This window comes from Ailuropoda melanoleuca, chromosome 1 (genome assembly GCF_002007445.2).
Source record: "Ailuropoda melanoleuca isolate Jingjing chromosome 1, ASM200744v2, whole genome shotgun sequence".
Lineage (NCBI taxonomy): Eukaryota > Metazoa > Chordata > Mammalia > Carnivora > Ursidae > Ailuropoda > Ailuropoda melanoleuca.
Window position 1 is genome coordinate 113,444,601 of NC_048218.1, and position 26,467 is coordinate 113,471,067.

General features: G+C 51.9%; 1 protein-coding gene across 5 annotated transcripts in view; it reads right to left on the reverse strand.

Moving 5' to 3' along the window:
- Positions 1-2,449: 2,449 nt before the first annotated feature.
- GRB10 (growth factor receptor bound protein 10) overlaps positions 2,450-26,467 on the reverse strand; it is a 171,975-nt gene continuing 147,957 nt past the window's right edge. For 4 of the 5 annotated variants that reach the window (XM_019797968.2, XM_019797971.2, XM_034665550.1 and 1 more), the window contains 7 exons: positions 25,512-25,610; positions 18,023-18,100; positions 17,123-17,239; positions 16,231-16,297; positions 15,963-16,050; positions 6,550-6,643; positions 2,450-5,288 (listed from right to left, as the gene is read on the reverse strand). In XM_019797968.2, the coding sequence (XP_019653527.1) occupies positions 5,142-5,288; positions 6,550-6,643; positions 15,963-16,050; positions 16,231-16,297; positions 17,123-17,239; positions 18,023-18,100; positions 25,512-25,610 (690 nt within the window). In that variant the 3' untranslated portion in view covers positions 2,450-5,141. The remainder of the gene's footprint in view (positions 5,289-6,549; positions 6,644-15,962; positions 16,051-16,230; positions 16,298-17,122; positions 17,240-18,022; positions 18,101-25,511; positions 25,611-26,467) is intronic. The other variant, XM_034665549.1, reaches the window with a different exon arrangement.

Below are 26,467 nucleotides of genomic sequence, written 5' to 3' on the forward strand. Positions count from 1 at the left end.
CCCTGAAGGGTTGGGGAAGGATAAAAATATAGCAGATGCATGCATCATAAATCTCGGGAACCATGCTGAGCTGGAGATGATCTCACCCACCTGCAGGGGACTGTGAGCAAGCGTTTTATTGCCACGTCAAAGACTGGAATTCCAAAAGCTTAAGAGGGGCCTGGAGGTGTGTAGCCTCAAAGCTCCCAATGTGACTCTGATGAGTGGGTGGGTTGAATCCATCATGTCCCTTCACAGGTGTGTCACACGGTTCTCCAAGTTATGCCGCTGAAACGTGGCCGAGGGCACAGGCCTGCTCCCTTGACAGCCTCTAGAATTCCGCTCCCCAGTAGGAGCCACCCCAAGTCACGTGGGGCCAGGTCCCATGGCACCTTCTGTCCTCACTGATCAGACCCTCCGGAGTGAGGCCAGGAAGGCATCCACGCGGAGTCATCCTGAAGGTACCTATTTGGGAGGGAAGGGTCAGAAAGCAAGTCTGGTGCAGGTCGCGGAGCCTAATCTCACAGCAGGACTCGGACGGCCCTGAGGTAGGTCATCTATGTCCCAATCACCGTAGGAAAACATCTCAACCGGCTCAGAAATACAGCACCGTCAGATTCTATGTAAAACTGAAAATAGTGCAGTAACAAGACATGAAGGCCACTTCACTTTTGGCACGAAATAAAAAATAACGCGAGTCCCCTCCCTCTAATTAAAAAAGAGCCCACGAAGTGAAATACTCGGGCATACTGCTGGTTTTCTGGAAGAAGCCCACGGTGCTCTCCTCATGACGCCCGCCGTAGCTCATGAACAGTGTTCTGTGGGGGTCGGGTTTGAATCATAGAAACGCATCGAGAATGAGCCCTGTTTCCAGTGCGATCGCTCATACAAAACCATCTCTCAAGAAGCAATGCATGGCCCGTTCTTACTCCTGCAGGGAACGAGGTGGCTGTGTCTTCAATGAGGACCGATGCGGTGCCTGCTTACACACAGGGCCCTTGTGTGCAAACACACACTGTATATTTAGACACTAAAACTACACCGTCTGGAGAGAGAATCACTAATGGCACTAATCTGGGCAATAGAAAATGGACCCTTCCCACTCGGGCCAGTCCAGGAAATCTGCTCATGGAGCAGGTCACTGTTGGATCGGGAAGCGTCCTCTGTGTCAGGGGCTGGAGGATGGGCTACACAGACACAGCTGAGTTTTATACACAAGACGCGTGTCTGATGTGAAACCACTTGTTCCATTGTAACTGGGAAGCAGGCCGGGCCAAAGGAAACGAAGGCAGCGGACAGTGTCCTTCTGTCGTGCAAAAAGGAAGCTAGTGTGTCTTACCTGGGGGGGGGGGCACAGGTGTGACTTCAGCGGAGGATACCCTTAACCTTGGGTCTGAGGCTGAGCTTTGCCCACTGAGAGCACCAACCAGACACAAGAGACGGACCCTCCTCGAGCTCATCCACTTCCGTGACGTAGGCATTCGCAGTCCGTCACTAGGACCAGTGCTGTCCCACAGAACTTTCTGCCGTGTTGGAAGTGTTTTATGTCCGCACCGTCGATCGTGGTGGATGCTAGCTACTTGTGGCTGTTGAGCCCTTAAAAATGTAGCTAGTGCCATCTGAACTTAAATTTTTCATTTTATTTTTATTGATTAAAATTTAAACAGGTGTGTGTGCCTGGTGGTATCGGACAGCGCCCACCTAGAGAAGGCCGTGCTGTCCATCTGCCTCTGGTCACCTTCACGTTCATCCTTCACACGCGAATCTCCCAGCTGGACTCAGGGCCGCCCTGGGCACCCTCTGCTCCAGCTCCCGCAGACATCGGCATGTGCGTGCGCTTGAGTGTATGGATACCACGGGGTTTTTATTTTCTGAGAGAAGTGGTCATCACTTTTCTTTCAAAGAACAAAATTCCATAATTGCCCAAAATGACAGTGGTATTTGCAATAGAACCACCAGGGGAACAACGTTCTATCGCCAATTAATGTATCATTTGTTTGGAAGGTGTGTGTGACCAGAGGCAAGGAGAAGAGTCAGGCTCTCTGGTGAGGTCCTGGGGAAGCAGAGACACGGGGCGTCCATTCTCTCCTTCCTCCTGTCAGTTTATTTGACTAGAAAACCCAGATCTGACCCACTGTCGTGGTCCCACTGCAGCACCCACAATGCACTGGATTTCTCAAATGCAAACTTTTATAAGCGTTCCTTGAGGTGTTTGTGAAGCCTGAATGGAGATCGGCTACCTCTGAAACACTCTGCGGTGGGGGTGTGGGCAGAAGAGGCCACTGAGGCCATCCGGGCAGCGACACGGAGCCACCCAGTCCGTGTGTCACGCGTCAACTCCTTTTCAACTAGTGTCTAACCAGTACAAAGAAACGCACTGTTGCTATCCTACACTATCCTCAAAGGTTTTCGGGGGCGGGCCCGCTGGAGTGGTCCAAAATACAGAAACAGACACACGGGCGTGGAAAATGAAGAACACGGTAGTAATGTTTATTTCTAATTACAAGAAACAGAGCATCAGTCCCTCATTTGTACAAAAATACCTGAAAGTTTACAATTAGGTTCACGAGCTGAAGAGCTATGTACAGAAAGGGTAAAAGCACGTGGAATAAGGGTTTTGTCTCGTAATACCGTCTGCATTCCCTGAAACCGTTTATCCGTCAGGCTGTTTTATAGTCACCGTGCACTTGCCCGGTGACATCACGATCCACCACGAGCAGGTCCTGCCCTGGACAGGTGTGCCAATTGGTCAAACCGTCAGGTATGAAGTGCAGAAAAGAGAAGACAAAACAGCTAGACTGAGGCACATATTTTTCCAAGTTTAGCAAACAAAACAACGTTCTGGAACTCAAAGACCTAAGGTAACAGAGCTCACCTATTTAAACACCAATACCCAAAGCGTTGGGTATCCTTCCCAACTAAGTCCAGGCTGCTATGTGGGGTTTTCCTTTTAGAAAAGAAAATCACAGGCACAAAGAGAGAGAGAGAGAGAAAAAGTCAACAGGCTCCAAAATGACCCTGAGCTGTTCCATTTACATTCATGTCATTTAAATACAAAAATAAAAGTCGAACGTCCTTCCGCCCCTGGTTGGCTGGGCCAGGCGCCCGCATCCTCGAGGGGCTGGCTGCTTTCAGGTGGAATTCCCAGCCACCAGGCACAGGGCCTCCCACCCTCCACCCGGCATTTCACCGCGGCCAGGCAGGTACAGAAGACGTCAAACCAGCAACACACAGACCATGAGTCAGAGTCCCGCTTTCAAGCTCCTTTTAAATAAAATGCATGTCTATAAATACGAGATGCTGGGGGTGCTAGCTGTCTAGCGGAGGGGGCGTGAGAGTCTCATCCTACTGGTCTACGCGCAGAGAAAGAGAGAAATCGAACTGCTTTCAGGTTCTACTTCCAACCAGTGAAGAGAAAAATGTCTAACGGTGTAACTGGAGCACCGCTCCGAGGGGGAGCGCCCTGGAAGCTTGTGGCCAGGCAGGACTCGGGAGTCAGCCGACCGTCGGCAGGCTGAAAGATGAACTGGCTACGAAAGCAAGAAAACGCGACTGAGCGTTTACAGTTAAAAACGTTTTACTAAAATTCCGCACTTGTGTAAGGAGACATTTCGTGGAAAACAAGCAGAGTGAGGACTGTAAACTACAATACAGTGTTTCTACACCCTCGAGGTCTTAGAGCACAGCGGTGCCACCGAGGCAGGCCCCGTGGGTCCCACCTGGGCGTGAGCTCGTGGGGGACACGGCGGTGGGGCAGAGTCAGGCATCTGGGGGGCCAGTCCCGCGTGGTGACTGATCTCCCAGGCCTGTCAGGGGAGACCTTTCTGCTTTGCACAGACCGCAGGTAAAGCTGTGGCCCCGTCACACCGATGACTCAGCTAAGGGGACGGGGCAGAGGGGGTGGGGGGGACAGTCCAGCCACCATGTGACTCAGCCCCCGAGGGGGAAGCAGTGCTGTGTTGACCAGACTCTCCAATGCCCACAATGGTCGTGAGGTACTTCTGCATGCCAGCCCGCCGAGGGGGGCCTGCGCCTGGGCCGGCTCGTGGGGCTTTTCAGCAGGACGGAGGTCATCGAGCAAGGACCTTTCCACACCGGGCTGCAGATGTGCCCTTTCCAATGTTTACGTCTTTATCACCATGGAAACCCACCGGCCACCACCGGCAGCCAAGCAGGTCCTGTTTTCCTTTTAGATCCTTTAACCCCCAGAGGAACAACAGCCAGGAAAGGCCCCGAGCCACCGTGGGGGTGGGGGGTAAGGCAGTGATCGTTCTAGAACAGGCTGAGAGGGAGCGGTAGAGACTGGGCGCCGGGGGGAGTGGTCCCCAGGGACACTCCCCATGTCCAGCTAGAGGTGAGGTCACTCAGCCCTGCTGTGCAGTGGGCCAGCGAGCTTTCCAGAGCACCCGGGCCTCTGGAACTATGAAGGACACACGCGCAATGGGCGTAGGGGACATCTGTGGACACGGCAGTGATTGGCAGACGTGGGTGCCTGTATCCACACTATGGGCCCAATGTCTACCACAGGTGACACCTTTTATTTAAAACAAAAAAAGCTCATCAAGTATTCTGGGGAAGGCTGGCGGTGGTTTGTTACCTGGGAGCCGAAGCTGCCTACGGTCACCTGCACAGGGTGGGCACCACCCTCTGGCAATACCTGGGAGCCCAGATTCAGTCTCTGGAGTCTGCCCCCTTGCTGCGGTCCCGGCGTCCCCACGTGCACGGAAGAGCCGCACCCCTCCTACCGGGGCCGAGGGCAATATTGAAAACAAGGAGTGCAAAAAGTGATCGATACAAAAAAGTAAACATATCAGTTTTAATTGTCAAGATTATTCCAGGGCAAGAGTTCATTTCCAATTACGTGTCTCCGGTTCTTGTTCCTATGTGGCCCAGCCAAGACGATCGATTCAGTTTTTTCCTCTGATTTGCGTTTGCTCTCTCCGGCCTACCCGATCTGGCTGGCGCGGAAGGAGGCGGTCCCGTGGGATCCGCAGCAGCAAATCGTTCCGCGAGTCCAGCCACGAGTCCATCCTGGTGGGTGGGCACTGACAGACCCCGTCCCCCGGGGTGCAGAACAGACGTGTGTTCTTGGCAACGCGCAACCCCCCATCCCCGTTCCAGTGTCAGCTTCCTCCCGTCTTCAGCCAAGAGTCAGTGTGAGGTCACAAGGCCACTCGGATGCAGTGGTGCTTCAGTTTGCAAGGCAGGACTCCTTTGTTGAGCTGGTAAAAGTCAACGAGCTGGATCAGGTCGGAGAATTTGGTGTTCCCGTCGTCAAGGCTGAAGAACATCTGCCCGTCATCCTCGCACTAGAGGGACACAAGAACACACGCCGAGTTAGGGGCCACACCCCTGGGGACAAGGAGCACGACAATGGGGTCACTGCGAGGGACCGGGGAGGGCAGGTAGGAAAAGGGCTTTCCCAGGTTCTGCCATGTTGGGTAGCTATTTCCATCAAAATGGAGGGACCCCACAGTACTTTCCAGAAGGAGCAACATTCCTAAGGCCAGTCTGAACCCAGAGAACGTTAAGTTCAAGGACTGCGGTGCAGTGTGAAGGGGCCAGTCGCACCGCACCACGGGCATGGAGCTGGTTGGCTTGAAACTCTCGCGATGAATAGACTCAGAACCGCTTCCAAACTCCAAAATACTGCCGGAGGTGCCAGGGGACCTGTTGTTTTCCGGTCTTGTTGCTCTCAAGCCTCCAGCTACTATCCTTCTGATGCTTCCAGAACTTGGGGTTATTTGGGAGAATGGCATTACCCACTCCACCCGCCATAGAACAGCTTTTCACTTGATTTGAGGCTCTGAGAAGGACAGTGTCTGTGTCAACAATATAACGTGGGGGCGGACAGAGCAAACCGTGAAGGAAGCGCCCCCCCCCCCCCCCCCCCCCCGGTCATGGGACGAATCCCAGGTTGGCGCAGAACGTTCTGTGGGGTCTGGGAAGCTGGCCCAGAACAAGCTTCTGAGAGCCTTGGCTGTTCCATCTGCCTCATGGGCAGAGCAAGGGCATCGTCGGGACGCAGCGGGAAGTGTGGGCAACACAAAAGCTAACTGGGCTGCCCTGAGCCCCCCTCCCACTCCTCCTCCTGTCCCTGTGGGATCCCTGAGACGCTAACGTCCTGGGCTCAAGCAGGCTTCAGAAACACCAGGTGCAACAGTGCGCAACAGGCGCAGGCCTCCCAGGGCTTTCCTCTGCTACTGGGCAGAGTGGCTCTCTGATGGGAAAAGACCTCACCACCCTCTTTGGGCAGAACATGGCCTGGGTTTGGGTCCCACAGGAAACATTTCAGGAACGTTATTAGCTGCAGAATATATCAGTTGTATGAAACATCTGATGTCAACTTTGTATATGTTACCCCTCAACCAAACAGTGAATTCTGGGAGGTGTGTTCCTAATTTCAAAGAACAAACCTCACAAGGGACTCTGGGAGGCATGTGTCTGGTCAGCTTGGCCCTGTCTGACGTTTAACGACCTGTAGTTTGGTTAGTTTAGGATCTGAAAATTGCATTCAGAATAAACCCAGGAAACAACAACAGGGCGCAGTGAGAAGTTACCAATACTTACAGGTAAGATCTGGAAATTTTTAATTTTCTGATGATGACAGAGCGTGAGCACAAAAGCCTTTGGATTGCTCTGGCTGTCTCGGAGGAGAAATAGCCTGGGAATGGAAAAAAATCAGCTGATCGTACATTCTGAAAGTGCAGACTTGAGATGTGCGTTTGTATATCTGCACACATGCACACACTCACACACACCCTCATTTCCCTGCTCCCGAGGATAAGACAGACACAATGATTTAGGACACCTGGGCATCTGAGGCACCTGTGGACTGGTTTCTGAATGTCATTCTTCACTGAAAGGACACACGGCCATGGACAGGCAAGTATACGACACATGGGAATGGTGTGTGCCGGAAAGTCATGAAGTTCAGAGCTCAAAGGGTCATGACCCAGGAGGCTGCATCACAGTAACTATCAGAAGCGATCGATTATAACCCAGAGGAAAAAACAGGAACCCATGAATATATACAGATATTATAAATAAATGAGCAAGTAAATTAAGAGAGGAGAAGAAAGGGCTCTTCCTTAGAGCAGAAGGGCAGCTAAACACACAGGAAGGAATGATGAGTCCTCGACTGTCTGGCAACGGCCGCGGGTTACCACCAAATAAGCAGATCGTCCATGGGAGCGGACGTCAGTGGATGAAATGTGATGAGAGGCAGAGAATTTTCATTCTCAAACCATCACCCCCTAACTTATTTATTACAAAGGGAAACACAGCAACTGTCCTTCGGAGAACCCCGCTGATACTGTCACCACCTGGTATTCGAGGCAACACCACCAGGAACGAGACAATCCACCGACCCTGCCGAGCCAGGGGTGACTCCACGTCCCTCCCTGCAAAGTGATGACTCGGCCAATCCCCGAGCACCCGGACGTGCCCACGCCGAGGTGCACTCTGCAAAAACTGGCTTCTTCGTGTCACAAGTGTCCACAAAGGACAAAGGCTAAAGACAAGTGTCCCCATAGAATTATTTAGAATTAAGACGTTGTTTTCTTTTTCCATGAAGGATGTAATAGGAGCCACTAGCAAAACCGGAGTAAGTGTGTGCCTTGGAGATCAGAACCACATGGATGTTTAACTTCCCAATTTTTAAAAAATTTTATCTATTTAATTGATCTATTTTATCTATTTATTAAAGAGAGAGGGGGAGAGAGATCTTGAGCAGGGGGAGGGGCAGAGGAAGAGGGAGAAGCAAATCCCTCGCTGAGCAGGGAGCCCGACGCAGACTCCATCCCAGGACCCTGAGATCAGGACCTGAGCCGAAGGCGGATGCTTAACCCACTGAGCCACCCGGGCGCCCCTACCTACTTCCTGATTTTTACAATGGTACCATGGTTATGGAAAAGAAGTCCTTGTTCTCACAAATTTTCTACTGAAATAAGCAGGAAACAAGGGACCTCATGCTGTCTGTAACTTACCTCCCAAAGGGTTCAGACAAAAAAAGGAGGGAGGGATGGAGGGAGATTATGATAAAGCAAATGGGCCGCAGTGTTGACAGATGGGGTAGCTGAGAAAACGCATAATATGATGCTGGCGACTCTCCCACAATGCGAATATATTTCAGGCTAAAAAGTACATAAAAATCCGAATAGCACAAAGAAGTAGAAATCTTCACTCTTCCGCGAGCGCACCCGGCCTTCGCTGCGAAGACAGCTGTACCTGAGAAAGGAAGAGAGAAAAGCCCCAGGGCCGGAATCCACGTGACAAAGAGCCCCACTTTAGCCCTAGGAAAACCAACCGACCAGCACCAGTGCAGCCGTCCTTTCCGGACTCCACTGTCAGGACGGAAAGCAGCTAAACAGGACGGCAAAGGCCTGTATTAAAAAGGAGAAAGGTTTTTATCTTGATGAAGTCCCACAAGTTCATTTTTTCTCTTGCATTTGGAGATGTCACATCGAAGTCTTTCATCCATTTGGAGTTTATCTTTGTGTATGGTGTGAGAGAATGGTCAAGTTTCATTCTTCTGCATGTAGCTGTCCAATTTTCCCAGCACCATTTATTGAAGAGACTGTCTTTTTTCCACCGGAAGTTTTTTCCTGCTTTGTCAAAGATTAGTTGCCCAAAGAGCCCAGGGTCCATTTCTGGGTTCTCTATTCTGTTCCATTGGTCTATGCGTCTGTTTTTGTGCCAGTACCATGCTGTCTTGGTGATCACAGCTTTGTAGTACAGCTTGAAATCCGTCATTGTGATGCCCCCAGCTTTGTTTTTCTTTTTCAACATTTCCTTGGTGATTTGGGGTCTTTTCTGGTTCCACACAAATTTAAGGGCTGTTTGTTCCAACTCTTTGAAAAATGAATTTGTGGGACTTCATCAAGACAAAAAGCTTCTGCTCAGCAGAGGAAACAGTCAAAAAAACTAAGAGGCAGCCCAAGGAATGGGAGAATATATTTGCAAAGGACACCACAGATAAAGGACTGGTATCCAATATCTACAAAGAAATTCTCAAACTCAATACATGAGAAACAAATAATCAAATCAAAAAATGGGCAAAAGATATGAACAGACACTTTTCCAATGAAGACATACAAATAGCCAACACATGAAAAAATGTTCAAAATCATTAGTCATCAGGGAAATTCAAATCAAAACCACACTGAGATACCACCTTATGCCAGTTAGAATGGCAAAAATTGACAAGGCANGGCAAAAATTGACAGGGCAAGAAACAACAAATGTTGGAAAGGATGTGAAGAAAGGGGATCCCTCTTACACTGTTGGTGGGAATGCAGGTTGGTACAGCCACTTTGGAAAACAGTGTGGAGGTCCCTTAAAAAATTAAAAATAGAGCTACCCTACGACCCAGCCATTACACTACTGGGTATTTACCCCAAAGATACAGACGTAGTGAAGAGAAGGGCCATATGCACCCCAATGTTCATAGCAGCATTGTCCACAATAGCTAAATCGTGGAAGGAGTCGAGATGCCCTTCAACAGACGAATGGATTAAAAAGATGTGGTCCATATAAATGGAATATTACTCAGCCATCAGAAAGAACGATTACCCAACATTTACAGCAACATGGGCGGGACCGGAGGAGATTATGCTAAGTGAAATAAGTCAAGCAGAGAAAGACAATTATCATATGGTTTCACTCATTTATGGAACATAAGGGATAGCAGGGAGATCAGTAGGAGAAGGGAGGGAAGAATGAAGGGGGGGTAAACAGAAGGGGGAAATGAAGCATGAGAGACTATGGACTCTGGGAAACAAACTGAGGGCCTCAGAGGGGAGGGGGGTGGGGGATTGGGCTAGGCTGGTGATGGGTAGTAAGGAGGGCACATATTGCATGGTGTACTGGGTGTTATATGCAAACAATGAATCATGGAACTTTACATCAAGAACTAAGGATGTACTGTATGGTAACTAACATATCATAATAAAAAATAAAATAAATAAATAAAAAGGCAAAAGGCGTTTTATTTTACTACAGGGCTTCTCAGAGCCTTTAAATAGGAATATCCACTGTGGGCACCTAGCAGCTTGGAGCGCAGTGTTCTCCAGTCCTGCATGACCACCCCCCTCTCTGTCCCAGCATTCCCAGGAGGCACGTTCTTCCGAACGCCCTCTGGGAGACACCAAGCAGAGCGGAGTCCCAGGACTCGTGGGGTGGGCCCCATGTGGGGGGTAGTGTGGGGCGCCTGCCACGCAGCACCGCGAGGGGGCCGGGGGGGCCTCGCCCCTCTCCTGGGCAGTGCCGCACACCCCGTTCGTCTACCTCAAGATCTGCCTTCCGGTTTATTTCATTCCAACCCATTCATTCTGGGTTATATTCATTCCAAATGCTGCCACCATTCCAGCAGAAAACCAGGAGCTGCCTGGACGCCAGGCTGTCCGACAGGAAAAGCTGGGCTGTCCCTCTCTGTCCTGTCACCTTAGGTAGCTCCTGGCCACTTCCTGCTGTGGACAGGTGCATGCAGAGCTGAATGTGACCCCGGAGCAGCTGGAGCAGCAGGCAGGCACCACCAGGCGATATGGCCAGGTCAAGAAATCTGAAACACGGGGACCCCTGGGCGGCTTAGTGGGTGAAGCGACTGCCTTGGGCTCAGGTCATGATCCCAGGGATGGAGTCCAGCATCTGGCTCACTGCTCAGCGGGGAGTCTGCTTCTCCCTCTGCCTCTGCCCGCCACTCCCCCCTGCTTGGATGCTATCTCTCTCATTCTTGCTCTCTCTCTGGCAAATAAATAAATCAAAATCTTAAAAAAAAAAGACAGAAATCTGGAACCCAGCACAGGAAGGAAAGCTGTAAGGACCTGGTTTGGGGGGAGCTCTTGCAAATGTGCTCACCAGCGGGCTCTGGAAGCAGAGAGGGGCCTATGCCTGGGGCTGACAGAGGTCCACAGGGCAACACGGCTCAGGGGCACGAGTGAGGCTCTGCGCACTCATCAACTCGTGTAGTCCCCGCAGTGACCCTGTCATTGTTCTCATTTCAAGATGCGGGAAGTGGGGCGCAGAGAAGTTATGCAAATTCCCCAGGGTCACACAGCCAGCCTTAGCCATGGAGGAACCCTGGCTTCCAGGATGGACAGGGCCACGGGTAAAATCCGAGGAGGTGAGTACAGACGGTGCCTCCACGGTTGGTGAGTGCTGTCAAGGTGCTGACTGGGGCGATGTGGTAGCCCTGGGGCAGGACCCCTCTCCCTGCCATGGGGGGGTGGAAAAGCTGCAAAGACCTCGAATCTCGACAAAGAAGCTTCCTTCCACCTAGCAGAGGACTGGCGTGCTCCCCCGGGCTCACCAACAGCACAGAGCTGGAGAGTGGGGGCTGCAGAGGGGCGGGTGGGGCTGGACCCGAGTGTGAACAAGGCCGGGGTGGGGAGGGTGGGGGACAGAGCTGGGAATGATGCAGGAGATGACATGAGCTGTCAGACGGTATTTGGCAGGGGGGACCGCAGAGCAGAGCTGCCCTTGGAAAGAGCCTTCTCTTCCAGGTTGTGGGATGGGCTGTGGGTGGCGAGAGCGGAAGGAGGCGGGCAGCAGTCTCAGTGCACCCTGATACCAGGGATTTCAAAGACCCCTCCAGGGTCAACTCCAGGCTCCGTTGTCTCCTTCCGGCCCCTCTTCCTAACTCCCTATGTCATTTGAGGCTAAGGCTGACTTTCAGTCATTTTCTCTGCATTGCTAGACTCTCTAAATTGGCTTCCTTTCATTATCTCTGCAGGGAGCAGTCAAGATTAGGAATTGATTATTTCATTTACCTTGTTTTCCCAACACATTTCCACCCTAAGTGCCCAGGAATTAATGGAAGTCTGGCCTCACTGTGATGACACCTGAATGGGTCCTATTATCCTGTTCTCGGTTTCTTCAGCACTCCACCACCCTGACATCAGGACTGAAGATTACCCCAGAGAGAAACTGCTGCTTATTCATGGGGCAAACGCCAGCAGGAGGGCTGGTTTGTGGGAGGAAAGGTGACAGAGGTTATGCTCATCCTCTTCTCCAGGCCTGAAAGGACAGAAACCTTGCCAACAAGGATTCCAGGAAGTGGCGAAAAGACAAACATGTTTTGTTTTTTAAACAGGCGCAGACATGGGGCATCTGGTGGCTCAGTCGGTGAAGCGTCTGCCTTCAGCTTAGGTCATGATCCCAGGGTCCTGGGATCGAGTCCCACATCAGGCTCCCTGCTCAGTGGGGAGTCTGCTGCTCCCTCTGCCCCTCCCCCAGCTCGTGCTCTGTCTCTCAAATAAATAAATAAAATCTTAAAAAACAAAACAAAACAGGTGCAGACACACAATTTAGTGGCCCGAGTGTGCCGAATGATCGCACAGCTCCCACGCACAGGGGCAGCCCCTTTAAGGCAGAGTTGGCCTGGCTGGGCCTTGTCTGGGAATCACAGGGAGACTTCCTCAGTCACACACATCTCCACGTGGCCTCTGAGGTTCCATCCACTCCACAGCGACCCAGGTGCCACCATCACGAGTGGCCATGACACCAAATCCCACCCCCCTGGAAGCTTCACTTTTATGGCACTATGATACCCCCTGGCAAGTGAACCACTGGGCTTCCCTGGAATGGATCCCACGGAAACGCGGTGACATCATCAGAGCATCGTGGGGCTCCCTTGTGATGCAGCTCAGGGCTGAGGATGGGTCCAGTCTGTGCAGGAAACCTGGGACCCCACACACACCTAAACACAAAGTGTCACTGTTGGGTTTTCCCCTCCTCAGGCGCGGGCAGCAGCCATCAGAGGAGCACAGGGTAGGAGGACTCATTTCTAATGCTTTAAAAAAGGGCTGTTGCAGGACAAGGGTGACCTTTCAATAAGTACTTCGGAACAATGTTATACCCGTGTAGGAAAAATAAATAGGACTCATTCTTTACACAGCATCCCAGGATCAATAGGTTCTAAATGCCTCTGGGATCCAGACAAACAAAAATGAATACACAGACAGAAAAGACGGAGAAAAAAGACAGAGGGAAAGAAGAGAAGCAACAGGAATTCCTAGAACAGAAAGGAAACAAAGTCCTTTACGATTTTGGAGCGGCCAAAACAAACATGACAAGGACTCAAAAGTCCAGAAGGAAAAGGGACACAACTGATAAATGTGACCACATAAAATCTACATTAAAAAGTCCGTATAACCTAAACCAAACAGGAAACACACACAAGCCATAAGCAAAATCACGACACACGGCGACATAGGAAAGGTTTGCAAAAAACCGTACTGAGAATACAGGGCAAAAGACGTGAACAGACAGTTCAGAATGGCAAAAAAGAAGAAACGCCTGAGGTCTTAATCTTTGGAAAGAGGCTTGGCCTCCCCAATGACAGATGAGAAAGACAGACGCCCCCTCGCAGCCTGAGGGGCCGTGGGGAAGCTGTTGCCCACACATGTCTGGCTACCACCAGCAGCAGCGGAAATATGAAGTGTTAATAGCGCCCCAAGTGTCCTGATGTCAGCCAGGTGGCCAGGGGACCCTCCCATAGCAAGTGGGGGCTGTACCTGTGTTTCAGGTGGGGCCCAGGAGGAGGCAAATACGCTCTGCTTACATTCACACTGAAAACAACGGGAGGAGGAACAGACCCCATAAAATGGGTGCCTATCGTGGGGCAATTGCGGGGGGCAGAAGAGAATCCACAGGGAATCCGCCTGTTCTTACTTTGACACTGGGGGACTGTTTTATATAATGTAATGGAAAGCATTAAGCGGAAGAGAAAACAAATCAGATCCACGGAAAAACTGAAAGCAAACAGAGACAAATGAACCTCACTGACTACGTAATGCTTTGCTGTTAGAACGCCGGAGAGGAAATGCTTTAAACGTGGTGCCTGAACACGACCTGCTTGGAACGTGCCTTCGATATTACAAGGACCACATGAATATTTTCCAGATGTGGTAAGACAAAGGGAAAATACATATTTACAAACAATTATGTCCTTAGTAACATTTTCGGAGTAAGAGAAGAGAAATACAGTAAAATCAAGTAAAAACCTTGTAATCTTCCAGCTGATTTGGCGGTTTCTCAATGTGAATCCCATAAAGAGTTTCAAATTTTTATTTCTCACTGTAAAAAAAAAAAAAAGCCTCTGTTCTAGCTCTGTCCCTGGAAAAACCCTACAGGCTGTGGTGTCCAGACACCATTTTCCACTAGAAAGAACACGGTTCGGAAGAGAAACGTTTGAGGGAGCCAAACGCTTTCTTGTTACACCTGGAATCCAACACTGTTCATGATGGATCCGAAGAACTCAGGAACCAACTTGAAAAAGGCCGCTGGCCAAAGAGAGGGCAAACTGGGCATCGAAAATACTAAGTTTTGACTGAAATAAGTCCAATGAGTAAGAATCTATGTACATAATCACAGTTTAAACGAAAAGAGCTCATTTGTCACTACAGGAAGGTGGTAGGAGACCAATCATTCTTCTCCAAACTGACCCTCACTCGAGGGAAACGCCAAGCATTCAGATACCTTGCGGCTAGCAACTCACCCAGTCTTTCCACAAAACACAAACAGGCAGACAAGGGAAAGAGAAGGAAAGCAGAGGGAGATCGTCATACCTGAGGAGACTTATCCCCCAAATGCAGTTTGTTGGTCCTGATTTGAACCTACTCAATTTAAAGGTGTTTTTTTTTTTCTTTTTGCAATTAGGGAAATTTGAACCCAGACTGGATTTTAGATGATATTAAGGAATTCTTGCTTATTTCTTTAAGAGTAAAATGATTTTGTGGTTGTATCAAAAGACACGGGTATTTATGTTTTAGAGACACACTAACTATGTTTACTGGTAAAAATTTAGAATGTCTGGGATTTACTTTAAAATCTTCCAGGAGGAGGAGGGAGGAGGGGCAGGGAGGAGCCAATCACGTGGGAAGGGACACAGACAAACTAAAATTAGCAAACTGTCAAAACCAGACAAGGATTACATGGGGGCTCACGATCCTCCTCTCTCCTGGGTAAATTTTTATTTTTTATTTTATTTATTTTTTATTTTATTATAATAATATTTTTTTATAATATTATGTTAGTCACCATACAGTACATCCCTGGTTTTTGATGTAAAGTTCCATGATTCATTAGTTGTGTATAACACCCAGTGCACCATGCAATACGTGCCCTCCTTACTACCCATCACCAGTCTATCCCATTCCCCCAACCCCACCCCCCCGAAGCCCTCAGTTTGTTTCCCAGAGTCCATAGGTAAATTTTAAAATTTCTATAGCAAAACTTTTAACAGATGAAGGGCAGGAACACCAGAGTGCGCCTCCTGCTGGGAATGGGGAGCAAGGACACAGGTCTGCATCCATACCCCTGGGCGGCCCGGCCCACGGACACCAGAGCAAGGCTGCGGGGCGTGCATCAGCCCACAGGATTATTAGCGCTGAGAAGGGCCTGTGCATCGGGACCCCTGCGACAGCCACGGTGTGAGTGTCCCCAGGCTAGCCTGCTGGCACACGCCCAGTCGCCCCATCTCCACAGCCAACAGCAACACCAGCCTCCAGACCCTGGAGGGAGGCGGACCCGTCCCCAGTTGAGCTGGCCCAGGTGAGGACACACTCCACCGACTCCGGACTCCAACAGTGGCAAATGATCCAGCTCTGTGGCTTGAAGCCACGAAGGTTTGGGGTTGTTTGTTCTCAGCAATAAATGATAAAATGTAAACAAAATCATATTTCTTCTGTGTGCCCCTGCCTTGCTAATGAAAAACCACCAGCTTGTGCTCTCAGTCCGTCTCAATTGCAACACAGGCAGAAGTTGGTAATGGAGTGTGGACAGGATGGGTTGCAATCCCCCTTTGGCCACTGGCTAGTTGAGCCTGCCCTGCACCACGCTGACCCTGAGCCACATTCTCCCCTCTTTAAACTGAGGCTCTAATGACTGCCCACCACCCAGGATCTCTAGAAACCAGCCAGAACATGCGCACAGTGCAACAGAGCCTCGGCAGACGCCTGCTCTCCAGGACCGCGCTTCCTTACCCATCCACCAGCCCCTGCTGCTTAATGATCCGGTGGGACTCCTCCCTGGAGATCCTGCCGTGAAACCAGTGCTGTGTCCTATGAATCACTGCGGGAGGGAAGAGAGAAGGAGGGCAGATCGGCTTCCCTGAAGGCACAGCGAACTGGCAATCAGCGCATAAGGCTACACCCCTGGGGGCGCAGGCTGAGCCCCGCCAGTCTGGGGAGGGATGGGAGCGTTTTCATCTTCATTGTACATAAAAGTATCAGGCCGCCAGGCTGAGCTTACCTGTACTTAGGGTGGAAGGGTGGAGGGGACTTTGGCTGCCTAGGATATTCATCCGTGTGCTTCGTTTCTGCGGAAGAAATGCCCGTGTTAGCACTAAGACAGCAGACCGACACGGCCCACCAGCCACCGGGGACACACATGTCGGGGGGAGGCCCGGCTGGGGTGATGGGGCCCCTGTCCGTGGAGGGACAGCCACCCAGCTGCCCCGTCTGACCACGGTCGTGAAAACAGAAGCATCTGGGGAATCTGAATGATCCCAGGACTGACACACACAGAAGACACATAGAGTGAAATTCCAGGTAAGTTCTGGGAGAAAAGCATGAGTTTCTCCATTGAAAACACTGTCCTTACAGAGTCCCTGGGCTGTGGGGACATTCCTTTCCAACACTCTCTGAAGCTAAGGTTCAGGGACCTCTCTGGGCCACAGCGGCGGGCTCGGGCTTTGTACGTTGTCTGTCAATCTCAGAGAATTCGAAATGAGGGTGACAATCTTCCATCGGGAGGTCAGGAGCATGATTCTCCGAGGGAAGAGACTGTCCAAGGCCACCAAGCTGGTTAGTGGTCGAGCCACGATGTGAGCGTCCACCAGCCTCATGAGGGTGGGCTCCGTGCTGTCCACACATGGCCACTGACCACCACCAGCAGGAGCAGGTATGTGTGGGAGCCACAAGGTCAGAAGGCACTGCTCCTGCCCCGCTCCTCCCACGGGAGCTGGGAGGGTCGTGGGTGCTGGGAACGAGGAGGAGCCCCCAGCAGAGACTCAGAGGCCACCCTCCCCCCCCAGCACCTCGCCCCCCTACGGCACCCACAGGGCCATTCTTCCTGGAGATCAGTGTGTGTGGGGGGTGCCACCCACGAGGGGGCCTGTCCACGGGACTGGCTGTGGCCTTACCCTCCAGGCGTGGCCCTCCTCCAGGGCTGCGCTCTGGGCTTCGGCCGGGTTCTCGATCACTCTTCCTGTTTGCCCAGAAAAATCCATCGCTACGAGGGAGTTCTCAGAGACGCTGCGCTGGAAGGAAAGGCCACAAGTTCTTAAAATGTAGGGAACCAGGCCTTGGTGGCACTCGGGGAGGTTGGTGCAAAACCATCCTGAAGGAGGCCGGGAGGGGGTGACGGGAACACCCCGCCCCCCACTCTAAGGTTCAGGTGGAACTCAGTAGCAGGAGGGCCCCTGAGCTAAAGACGGCTTTCATTTCTCTTGAAGGGGTAAGAGACATTCTAGTCTCCCTCGTGGCATCCAAATGCCGCTGGAGGCTGTGGGGTGCCGCCAGGTTGGGCAGCAGGGCTCCTTGCAGGCCCCCAGCCTGTGCAGGAACACACCAGAGAAGTGGAAACGCCGGGGAGAGCTCAGCCCTCACCAGCCACCAAGTCCCCCCCAGGGGCTCTGCTCTCTCCCCGTGGACACCTGGCCTCCCCCAGGAAGGGGCCTGGAGGAGCTTCAAGGTCGTGTTTGAAAGGAAAGTGTTCTTGCACCTCTGGGAAGGAGAGTACGCCCTGAGAACAAGGACACTCACTCCCAGCTCCATGCACCCACCAGGGAAGGCTCCAGCCTACCCGTGCCCATGGTGCCACAGCCGACCCGGGAGGGAGCCGGACTGGCTGGTGACAGTCCCTAAGCCCCGGAAAAGCCAGAGGCTGGTGCAGCATCCGTCCCCAGCAGTCATACTGCTGACCAGACAAACCCGGCTCCCCACAGGGACAGGACACCCCACACACCAACCCGCTCCGGCTTCTGGCAACCACCCGTCCTGACACCACCCGCGCTCCGCTGTGACACTGCCGCTGTACTCACCACCGGCGTGGAGAAGGAGGGGAGCAAGGCCTTCCGCGGGGGCGGGATCCTGAAGTTCTGGTACAGCAGCACCCCGTACTGCAGGGGGAAGGCCAGCGTCAGCCGCGGGGTCCCGGGAGCCAAGCCCCAGACATGGCAGACCCGGCAGGGAAGGACCGCGCAGAGCACCGAACAGGGGGCGATACCCCAGCCGCCGCCGTGAGCGCACAGCCTCGCTCCTGCATGACCGCCCCTCCCACCCCTACCCCCGCTCGTGACTGGCTCGCTCACGTTGGGTGGGCAAGGGAGAAGCAGGCAGTGACAACGTAATAATAAGACCAAGGGGCGCCTGGGGGGCTCAGTCAGTGAAGTGTCTGTCTGCCTTCGGTTCGGGTCCTGATCCCAGGGTCCTGGGATCCAGTGCATTGGGCTCGCTGCTCAGCGGGGAGTCTGCTTCTCCCTCTCCCTCTGCCTCTCCCCCTGCTCGTGCTTTCTCTCTCTCTCTCAAATAAGTAAATAAAAAAATCTTTAAAAAAAATAAGAAAAAGGATCGAGCACCACAACTACCCTTACTGAATGCTGCTATGGGCCAAGCACCGTTCCAAGCACTTTATTTCCTTTACTACTCTCCACATTAGGAAATGTGTCCTTTATCCCCATTTTACAAGTAACAGATGGAACAGGGAAGTGAGGCAGGGTGTTCAAGGTCATGGTAAAGTAAGGGTCTGGATTCGATTCCCCACCGGCAGTCCACGCTTCCTGTGCCTGGGCAATGAGTGGAGTCCACATGCTTGTAACTGCCCTGCCTGCGCCCAGGTCCCCCACTTGCCCACATGGAAAATAAAGAAGGTTGGGCAAGGAGACACAGTTATCAAGAGGTAACTCATTTCCAGCTCTGACCCTACAGGGTACCCTCCAGTGTACGGAACAGAAGTGCTGGGACACCATCAAGAGGTCTACCATGGATGTGCTGACGCTCCCAGAAGACGGGGGATGGGCTATGAGAAACACCGGTGAACTACTGGCCCAGCATTTTCCAGAATGGATAGAAAGACGAAAGGCTACAGGTTCCAGGGGCGGGCTACCAGGGAGAAACCCACACCCAGGCACATCCCGGCACGACTGTGGAAAACAGAGACAGAGAGACAAACACAAGTGGGAAGAGCGCACGCCACGGTCACAGAAGCCTCACGCGGAGGACAGCTGAGTTCCATGGACACGTGGAGAGAAGGCAGCGGAACGGGCCAGGGGGGGTGGGCGGAAGTGACCCCACGGTCCGTGGACAGTTCCCTCAACACTGGAGGTGAGACAGAACTACAGCAGACGAACCCAACTCGGGCAATGGATGCGTTGCTGGCAGACCCACGCTGGGAGAACTCTGTGTGTCTATGGTCCCTGAGAGGGACGCAAAGCCAGGAGAGAATTGGTGTAGACGTGCAGGGAATTCAAATAACGACAGAGTCTCTTCTAGGTCCTAAGTGGCTGAAGATACGGGAAGAACCAAAGTCTAGGACGAGATACTTCAAAGGCTCCTCACACCGGCCCAGACGCGGTGGGGACACCTGGGCACTCTGGGGTCCAGCGAGGGGAAGATGCGCGCTGTGACCACCAGGAGACCACCAGGGAAGAGAGAAACAATATGGACGGAGGTTAAAAATAGGAATAAAAACAAATGATGAGTCTCCCCTGCCAAAAAAAATTTTGAAAATAGAGAAAAAGCAGCATACAGGCTGGTGGGACAAACTGAAAACAAACAGCAAGAGGCAGGCTTAAGCACAATTATTAACAATCCACTGAAGGATATCCTTCCCAAGAAATACACCAATCAGAACATGAAGATGATCAGAGGGGAAAATGTGGTTACGCCATGTTTGTCAGAGATGCACCCTGAATACAAGGACCTGGAAAGGCAGAAAAACAGAGAGAAGGAGAAAAACCGTGCACACGCCACTCGAGAACATGCTGACGTACCGACAGCAACGTCAGGTGGTAAGACTTGGGGCAGGCGGCACTGATGCGGGTAACAGCAGACGCCGGAAGGACCGAAGAGTCCATGTCGAGGAGATGTCAATATTCTACACCTGTGTGACCGGATAGCACACACACGTGCGTGTATGTGTACACGTGTGTGTATTCATCTAAGATGTGTCTGTGTGGTGTGCATGCACGCACATGTACGAACAAATACTCTGAATCGAATAATTACACAAACGTGACAAACAGCAGCTAAACTAGAGGCAACGTTTTAGTCTGAAACATAGCTGAAAATGTAAGGCTTAAATCAATGATCGAAGGATCTTTCAAAATGGTATAGAAAAATCATCAAACTAAGGCCAAAGAAAAAATAAGAAGGGAAACACACACACACCCTCTTCAGGATGACCCCAAGACTGTTCTCTGTTCCCATAATCCACTCAAAGGACTCGTTGACCCAGGAGCTTATCTTTAAGTAGGTGTCAAGCTGTTTTACTTGCATCGTAGCCTTTAAATATTATTTTTGCCTTCATTATTAAAGAAGTTATCTATTTCCCACACTTATTTTTTGCAGTTCCATGACTAGGAATTCTTGTTTTTCCCACTTACACATAAATATTCCAGCCTTCAGAGCGGTAGTTTTGTTGGTGTAAGTGCCTGACAGTTTTTAGATTATTAACCCTCCGTACACAACCTACAGTACCAATTACTTAATATTATTTTCCTTTTTATTTTAGGTGAGTGGGTTTTAAAGACATAGTTACGGTCCAATCAATCTTTTTCCTTTACACTTCCTTCTATTGCATGAAAAGAACAATGCGTAGCCATAGAATTATTCGCTCCCTTTTCTGGCAATATCTTTATTTCCTATTCATATCTGCTTGGATGCGACACCCTCAGACACTTTCTCAAAGGAGACAGGTGAGCAACAGCTGGTGTTCTGCATCTGTCTGTAGAGGGACCGCAGGGATGCTCCCACATTAAGGAGAACGGCGACTCTTGGCTCTAGGGACTCAATATGTGCCATGTTGGAAAATGGCCTCCCCCTACACATTGTCCTATGGGTGGTGAACACAGTAACATAAATAACATGCCAATCCCTTTCTCTTGCAATGGAATTAAACATTTAACATATACATTCTTAAGCAAGATAGAAGTTTATTTCCTTGTGCAAAGATTGCACAAGGGTTTGGGGTCACCATTCATATTACCAGGCTCAACTCCAGGAACACAAAGTAAGTACAAGATATGTTTTCGACCTTGAGGGAGCTACGGTCTTGCAGGAGGTGTACGAATAAGCCGCAGTGTTATTCAGTTATTAACGGAGAGGAGAGGAAATCTGAGCAGGTTCTCGAGGGACGGTGTAGCCCCAGGAACAGGACGCTGACCAACATGTCCATGTGAGGTGCTGGTTCCCTGGTCTGTTACCATTTGCGCGGCACAGAGTTTGAACGTTCCCAGAAACTTAGAGAAACTCATTTAAAAAACAAATGTGGTTGTATTTGCCTTCTGGATTTTGCAGTCAACTTTAAGGTTTCTTTTGTTTTTGCACACATTTTCTTTTGACTTTAGAACACAATAGTAGTTAGGGGAACACAGGTGTTTCCTCTCCTCATCTGAAGAGTTACAGGTTTTTATGCACCTTTGTTTCTACTCCTGATATATTTCACTCGTCCTCTCATTTCGTCCTGCTCTCGTCGTTCATGCTGGTGTGGCCGGAAAGCCTGCCACACAGCACAAGGAATGCAGGCCGGTGTGGGAATGGGGAGGGATGGCACAGGGCTGGGCGAGCAAGGGCTTCTGAGCAGAGGTGCTTCAGGCATCCTGCAGGGGGCGACTCTCTGACATTTAAACTGTCTCGGACATTTAAACTGCACGTGTGTGCTGGTACGTAGCTACAGCAGACCTTCCTTACAGAAACCCATGCTCATGAAGCCATACCTCCCTTCTGGGGAGGAATTTCTAGGGCAGTTTCAGAAACTTCTAGAAGTGAGGGAGGAGATAATAGAGCACACTAACAAAGTTTAATGCTCCCCCACAACCCCCTATGGCTATGAAGTTATTTAACAAACCACGTAATAGGAAGGAATGAGGAACAGCAGCACGTACTGCCCGCCAGCTTTCTCCCCTAAGCATATCTGAGGACAGCAATGCCCATCTTCTATGTAGGCTCAATCAAGCTCCTCTTTAAAGAGGATTTGTGATGGTACTTAAAGGCACAGAAAGTCCTTGGTTAATTCAAAGTAAGGTGTTCCTCTCCAACAAGCCCTGAGACTTTAATACAATGCAAATTGCTATTGCAATATTAGGCATCACTCAGGAGTGACTCCTGGATACACCGGGGTCAGCAGAAAGGCAATGCTTCCTCCAAGTGAGGACACGTACATCTGACTCCCTTCTGGGGAACAGGACAGTCTGAGGGCTAAAGCTCGGGGGACCTGCCATCACTTAGTACTGACAAGACCTTCTCTGGTCAACTGTGAAAAGGTGCAGCCCAATGTCTCCTTAGTCCGCGCTGGCGAGATCCCTGGGTCTCTGTCCCAAGACCCAGACTCTCTGAGGTCCAAGCCCCCACCCCCTGACCCTGCTGCCTCTGGGTCGATGCCAGCCTTGCCCAGGACACAAGGCAGACAAGGGGGAGGAAGAGCTTCAAAAAAAAAGAAAAGGAAAGGAAAGGAAAGGAAAGGAAAGGAAAGGAAAGGAAAGGAAAGGAAAGGAAAGGAAAGAAAGAAAAGAAAGAAAAGAAAGAAAAGAAAAGAAAAGAAAAGAAAAGAAAAGAAAAGAAAAGAAAAGAAAAGAAAAGAAAGGTCACAGCCAGACACAGGAGTTTGGGTGGTTCCTGCTGTCACTCAGCTCAATTTTTCTGAGCATCTGTGATGTTCCGAGTGCCAGGCAGCCCTGGCTCTCTGAGAGGATACAGGGGGACACCAGGCAAGATGACGTCCAGACCGAGACCTGGCAAACAGCAAGCATAGGGAGGGCGGATGGATCGACCATCTCCTGGTCAGGTCCCCGGTCGGGGAGACAGACAGTGAGGGACCTGAGTCTATGCTCACATCCAGAGCTTGGGACGGGAGCTAGGCTGAGAGAACAGGAGGCATTTTATAAGGTCTCCCCATGGTTTCAAACGGCCCCAACCCCCAGAAGAAAATACACCCCATTCTGAAGGTAACATCAGAGTGCAAGGTGAGGGGCAATGGTCTTCTGATTACGCTTCCCGCTCTGAGACCAAGACAATTCGAGACGGGACAGGAAGCGGGGAGGGCAAAGTAAGGAATTCTCACGTGGGGTAAAGTCTATCAGCCTGCTCGGTGGTGGCAAGACACTGTGGCACATAACCAGCTGGGACCACAGGCACTAGTCAGCTCTGCGTCACCTGACACTGGCTCAAGAGCCCATCGCGGCCATACTGCGGTGGCCGTTAGGTCCTGGCCCCGGCTCCTTCAGGAATGGCACTTCGGGATGTGGATTCTGGGGCTGATTGGAGGCAACAGGGCCACGTGCAGACATGGATGGGTGTCCCCTTCCTGCTGGCTCTCAGGGAGGGCAGCGAAGTGCCATGGCCAGCTCTGGAGCCCAGTGTTGGGTTCCGGAGCCAACTGTGCACAAACCAGCAGCCCCCCAGCCCCGGCCCCAGGGGCGGGATGCAACGGGCTTCAGGTCTGTCATCGGTCCAGTGAGACGATGACAGCATGCATGCTGCCCAGCTGTGGCGAGGGGAGAGGCCACAGGGTAGAAGTGATGCGCAACGTGGCCCACAGCAAATGCTCAGGAACATTCCTAATATTACGCTAACATCCGACGGGACACATTCCTGTTGGCGCTAATAATAACGTTGGACGTTACTGTCATTGCTCATTCTGCACATTTCCCTCCCTGTGCCTGGTCATGCTATGCCAGCGCCCAAGGACAGTCCTGTTCTGTCCTGTTCCGTCCTGTCCGCCGGCCCTGCTTCCTCATGTGTGAAGCCAAGGGGGAGACCTCACGAAGCACCGAACCCACAGCGTCACAGATGTGCTCCTGCTTCCTTTTCTGCTTTTTCCAAAATATTCTATATATCCACAGAGCCAAAAAATCACACAAATACTGAAACCGTTCAAGGTGTCCCTCCCACATCTGCTCCCGTGTGTGCGGGTCCATGCCCGCCCTCCCCCAGCAGCTCCAGCGAGCGCTCCCGTGCACACCAGCTAACGCACAGGTGCATTTCAGCTTCTCCTTTCCTTGCTCCTGCAACAAAGGTAGCACTTTGTTTTTTAATTCTTAACAATATATCCTGGGGATTTCCCACAACACACTCCAGAGAGAACCTCGCTCTTCGGGTCACTGAGGAGTACTCCTCTGAATGGACATCCCATAACTTGTAAAGCTGGCTTGTAAAGGAGTCGCCTCTGATCTACGATGCCCTGTACCAACACTAACGTCTCCTCCCTGGTTACAAAACAACATTTTACACTTAACCCTTCTTTGTTTTATCGGCAGCAAAAATAAAACAAGGCGTGGGTCTGGAAAAGAGGCTTACAGGATGCCTACCCTTAGGGCTAATGTTCTCTGGCATCTCAAGGGGTCGTGGGCTCCGCCTCCTTCTCCGCCCTGACTCTCTGCCCAGCTGGAAGCTTCAGTGAAGGTTGGGGTTTTCAGAGAGATTCCTAGACCCTGGCACAGGTCAGCCACCTGACCGAACCAACTTCTGACGCCTTGCCGTTCACCTTGCACAACCACCGTGCACAGCCACTGTGCGATGTCCACAGACTTTACATACATAACTAGAGCCACGTGGGGCATGGATGTGCACAAGGGACATTCTGTGGGAACGCAAGTGAGGTGCTCTCTGCTGTCCATCGGGCGCCACGGTGAGCTGCACAGCGTGTCACGTTTCCCTTGTGGCCCCAGCTTTTTGGGAAGCTAAGAGCCTGATGCTCAGCCTCGGAAATCATTAACTCTCCTGACGAGCTATTTGCTCTCTCCCTGTCTCCTGGCCTGGTCTTTCTAGTCCTATTTCTCTAGGCCATGGGCTCTCAGCTGGCGCAGTGCCCCGCTCCCAGGCCCCCCGGGGCATCTGGTCACGTCTGGAGATGTTTTTGGTGGTCTCAAATGGTTGGGGTGCTCCTGGCATTGGGAGGAGAGACCGGGGTGCTGCCCTGCATCCTACCAAGCCCCTGAACATCAGGTGATGAGGCCAGAAGCCGGCTGACTTTTTTTTTTTTTTTTTAAGACTTTATTTATTTGACAGAGAGAGAGAGACAGCCAGCGAGAGAGGGAACACAGCAGGGGGAGTGGGAGAGGAAGAAGCAGGTTCCCAGAGGAGAAGCCTGATGTGGGGCTCGATCCCAGAACACCAGGATCACGCCCTGAGCCGAAGGCAGACGCTTAACAACTGAGCCACCCAGGCACCCCCGGCTCTGACCTTTCTAATGCGAAGTGTCTGTGAGAAGCCTCTGAGACCCTGTTTGGAAAGACGTGCGGGCACACGGGGCCAGCATGCCATCGGGAGGGCTCTCCGCGAAGAGAGGCATGGGGTGCGCAGGATGCCGCATACCTTGAGAAGCCTGCACGCCGTCATCCAGCACGTTCTGCCTTGCTCATCTTCCGCACACAGCAACCGCAGCTCTTTCGTCTCGTTCCTGACTTTGTTTGGCTACAGGAGGTAAGAGGGGACTCAGTGAGTGGGACACGGTGAAGGTGGAGCAGGCCCGTGCTGGGCAGGGCTGGGTCTGACGCGCACCAACCGGCAGGGCAAGACAAGAGAGGGTGCCTCCTCCGCCCGACACGGACCAGCCTGGGTTGTAGTCACGAGTGCTCGGCCAGCCCCAACAGGGGGACCCCAGAGGAGACAAACTCTCACAGGGGAAGGTGGTGGGTGCTATGGGGACAAAGGGGTGCCTAGGTCTGTGCGGGGAAAGCGGGATTCGACCAGAGAATCAGGCCCGGAGTTATGCAAGAAAAGATATCTGGTCACCTCCCAGGAAGACTGAGGTGGCAGCTGAGGAAGGGCCCCTGCAGGACTCAGCCAGCAAGGGGAGAAGCCCCTAAGGGGCTCAGGGCCTGTGGTGTATCTGAGTGGCCCCAAGCATGGACCCATGGAAGGTCCAGAGAGTGAGGCCAGCATCACCCCAGAGATGGGGGATTAGTGAGGCAAGCAGTCTGGGGCAGGTGGGGGATCACTGTCACACATGCTGGTGTGGAGGGACGGCAGGTGCCCCCATGCAGAGGCAGGGTTTGCCTGGCGATGGGGGAGAACCGCTGCAGGTATGGGCTGGTGGGAAGGCAGGGACGCTGGCCACCTGGACTTCAATGGCCCACAGCCGGCCCTGAGGCTGCCCTCATGCTGCTCTCCTGTGCACCCCGGGCCCTAGGGCTCCTGCTACTTGCAACCCCAAGAAGCTTCCCCAGGTGAAGTACAAGCTGGTATTTTAGGGAGCAGCATGGCCCCTGCTCTCTGACCTCTCCTCAGGCTGGGGTGCAGCCCTGACTCAGAAGTCGGCCCGGCTGGGG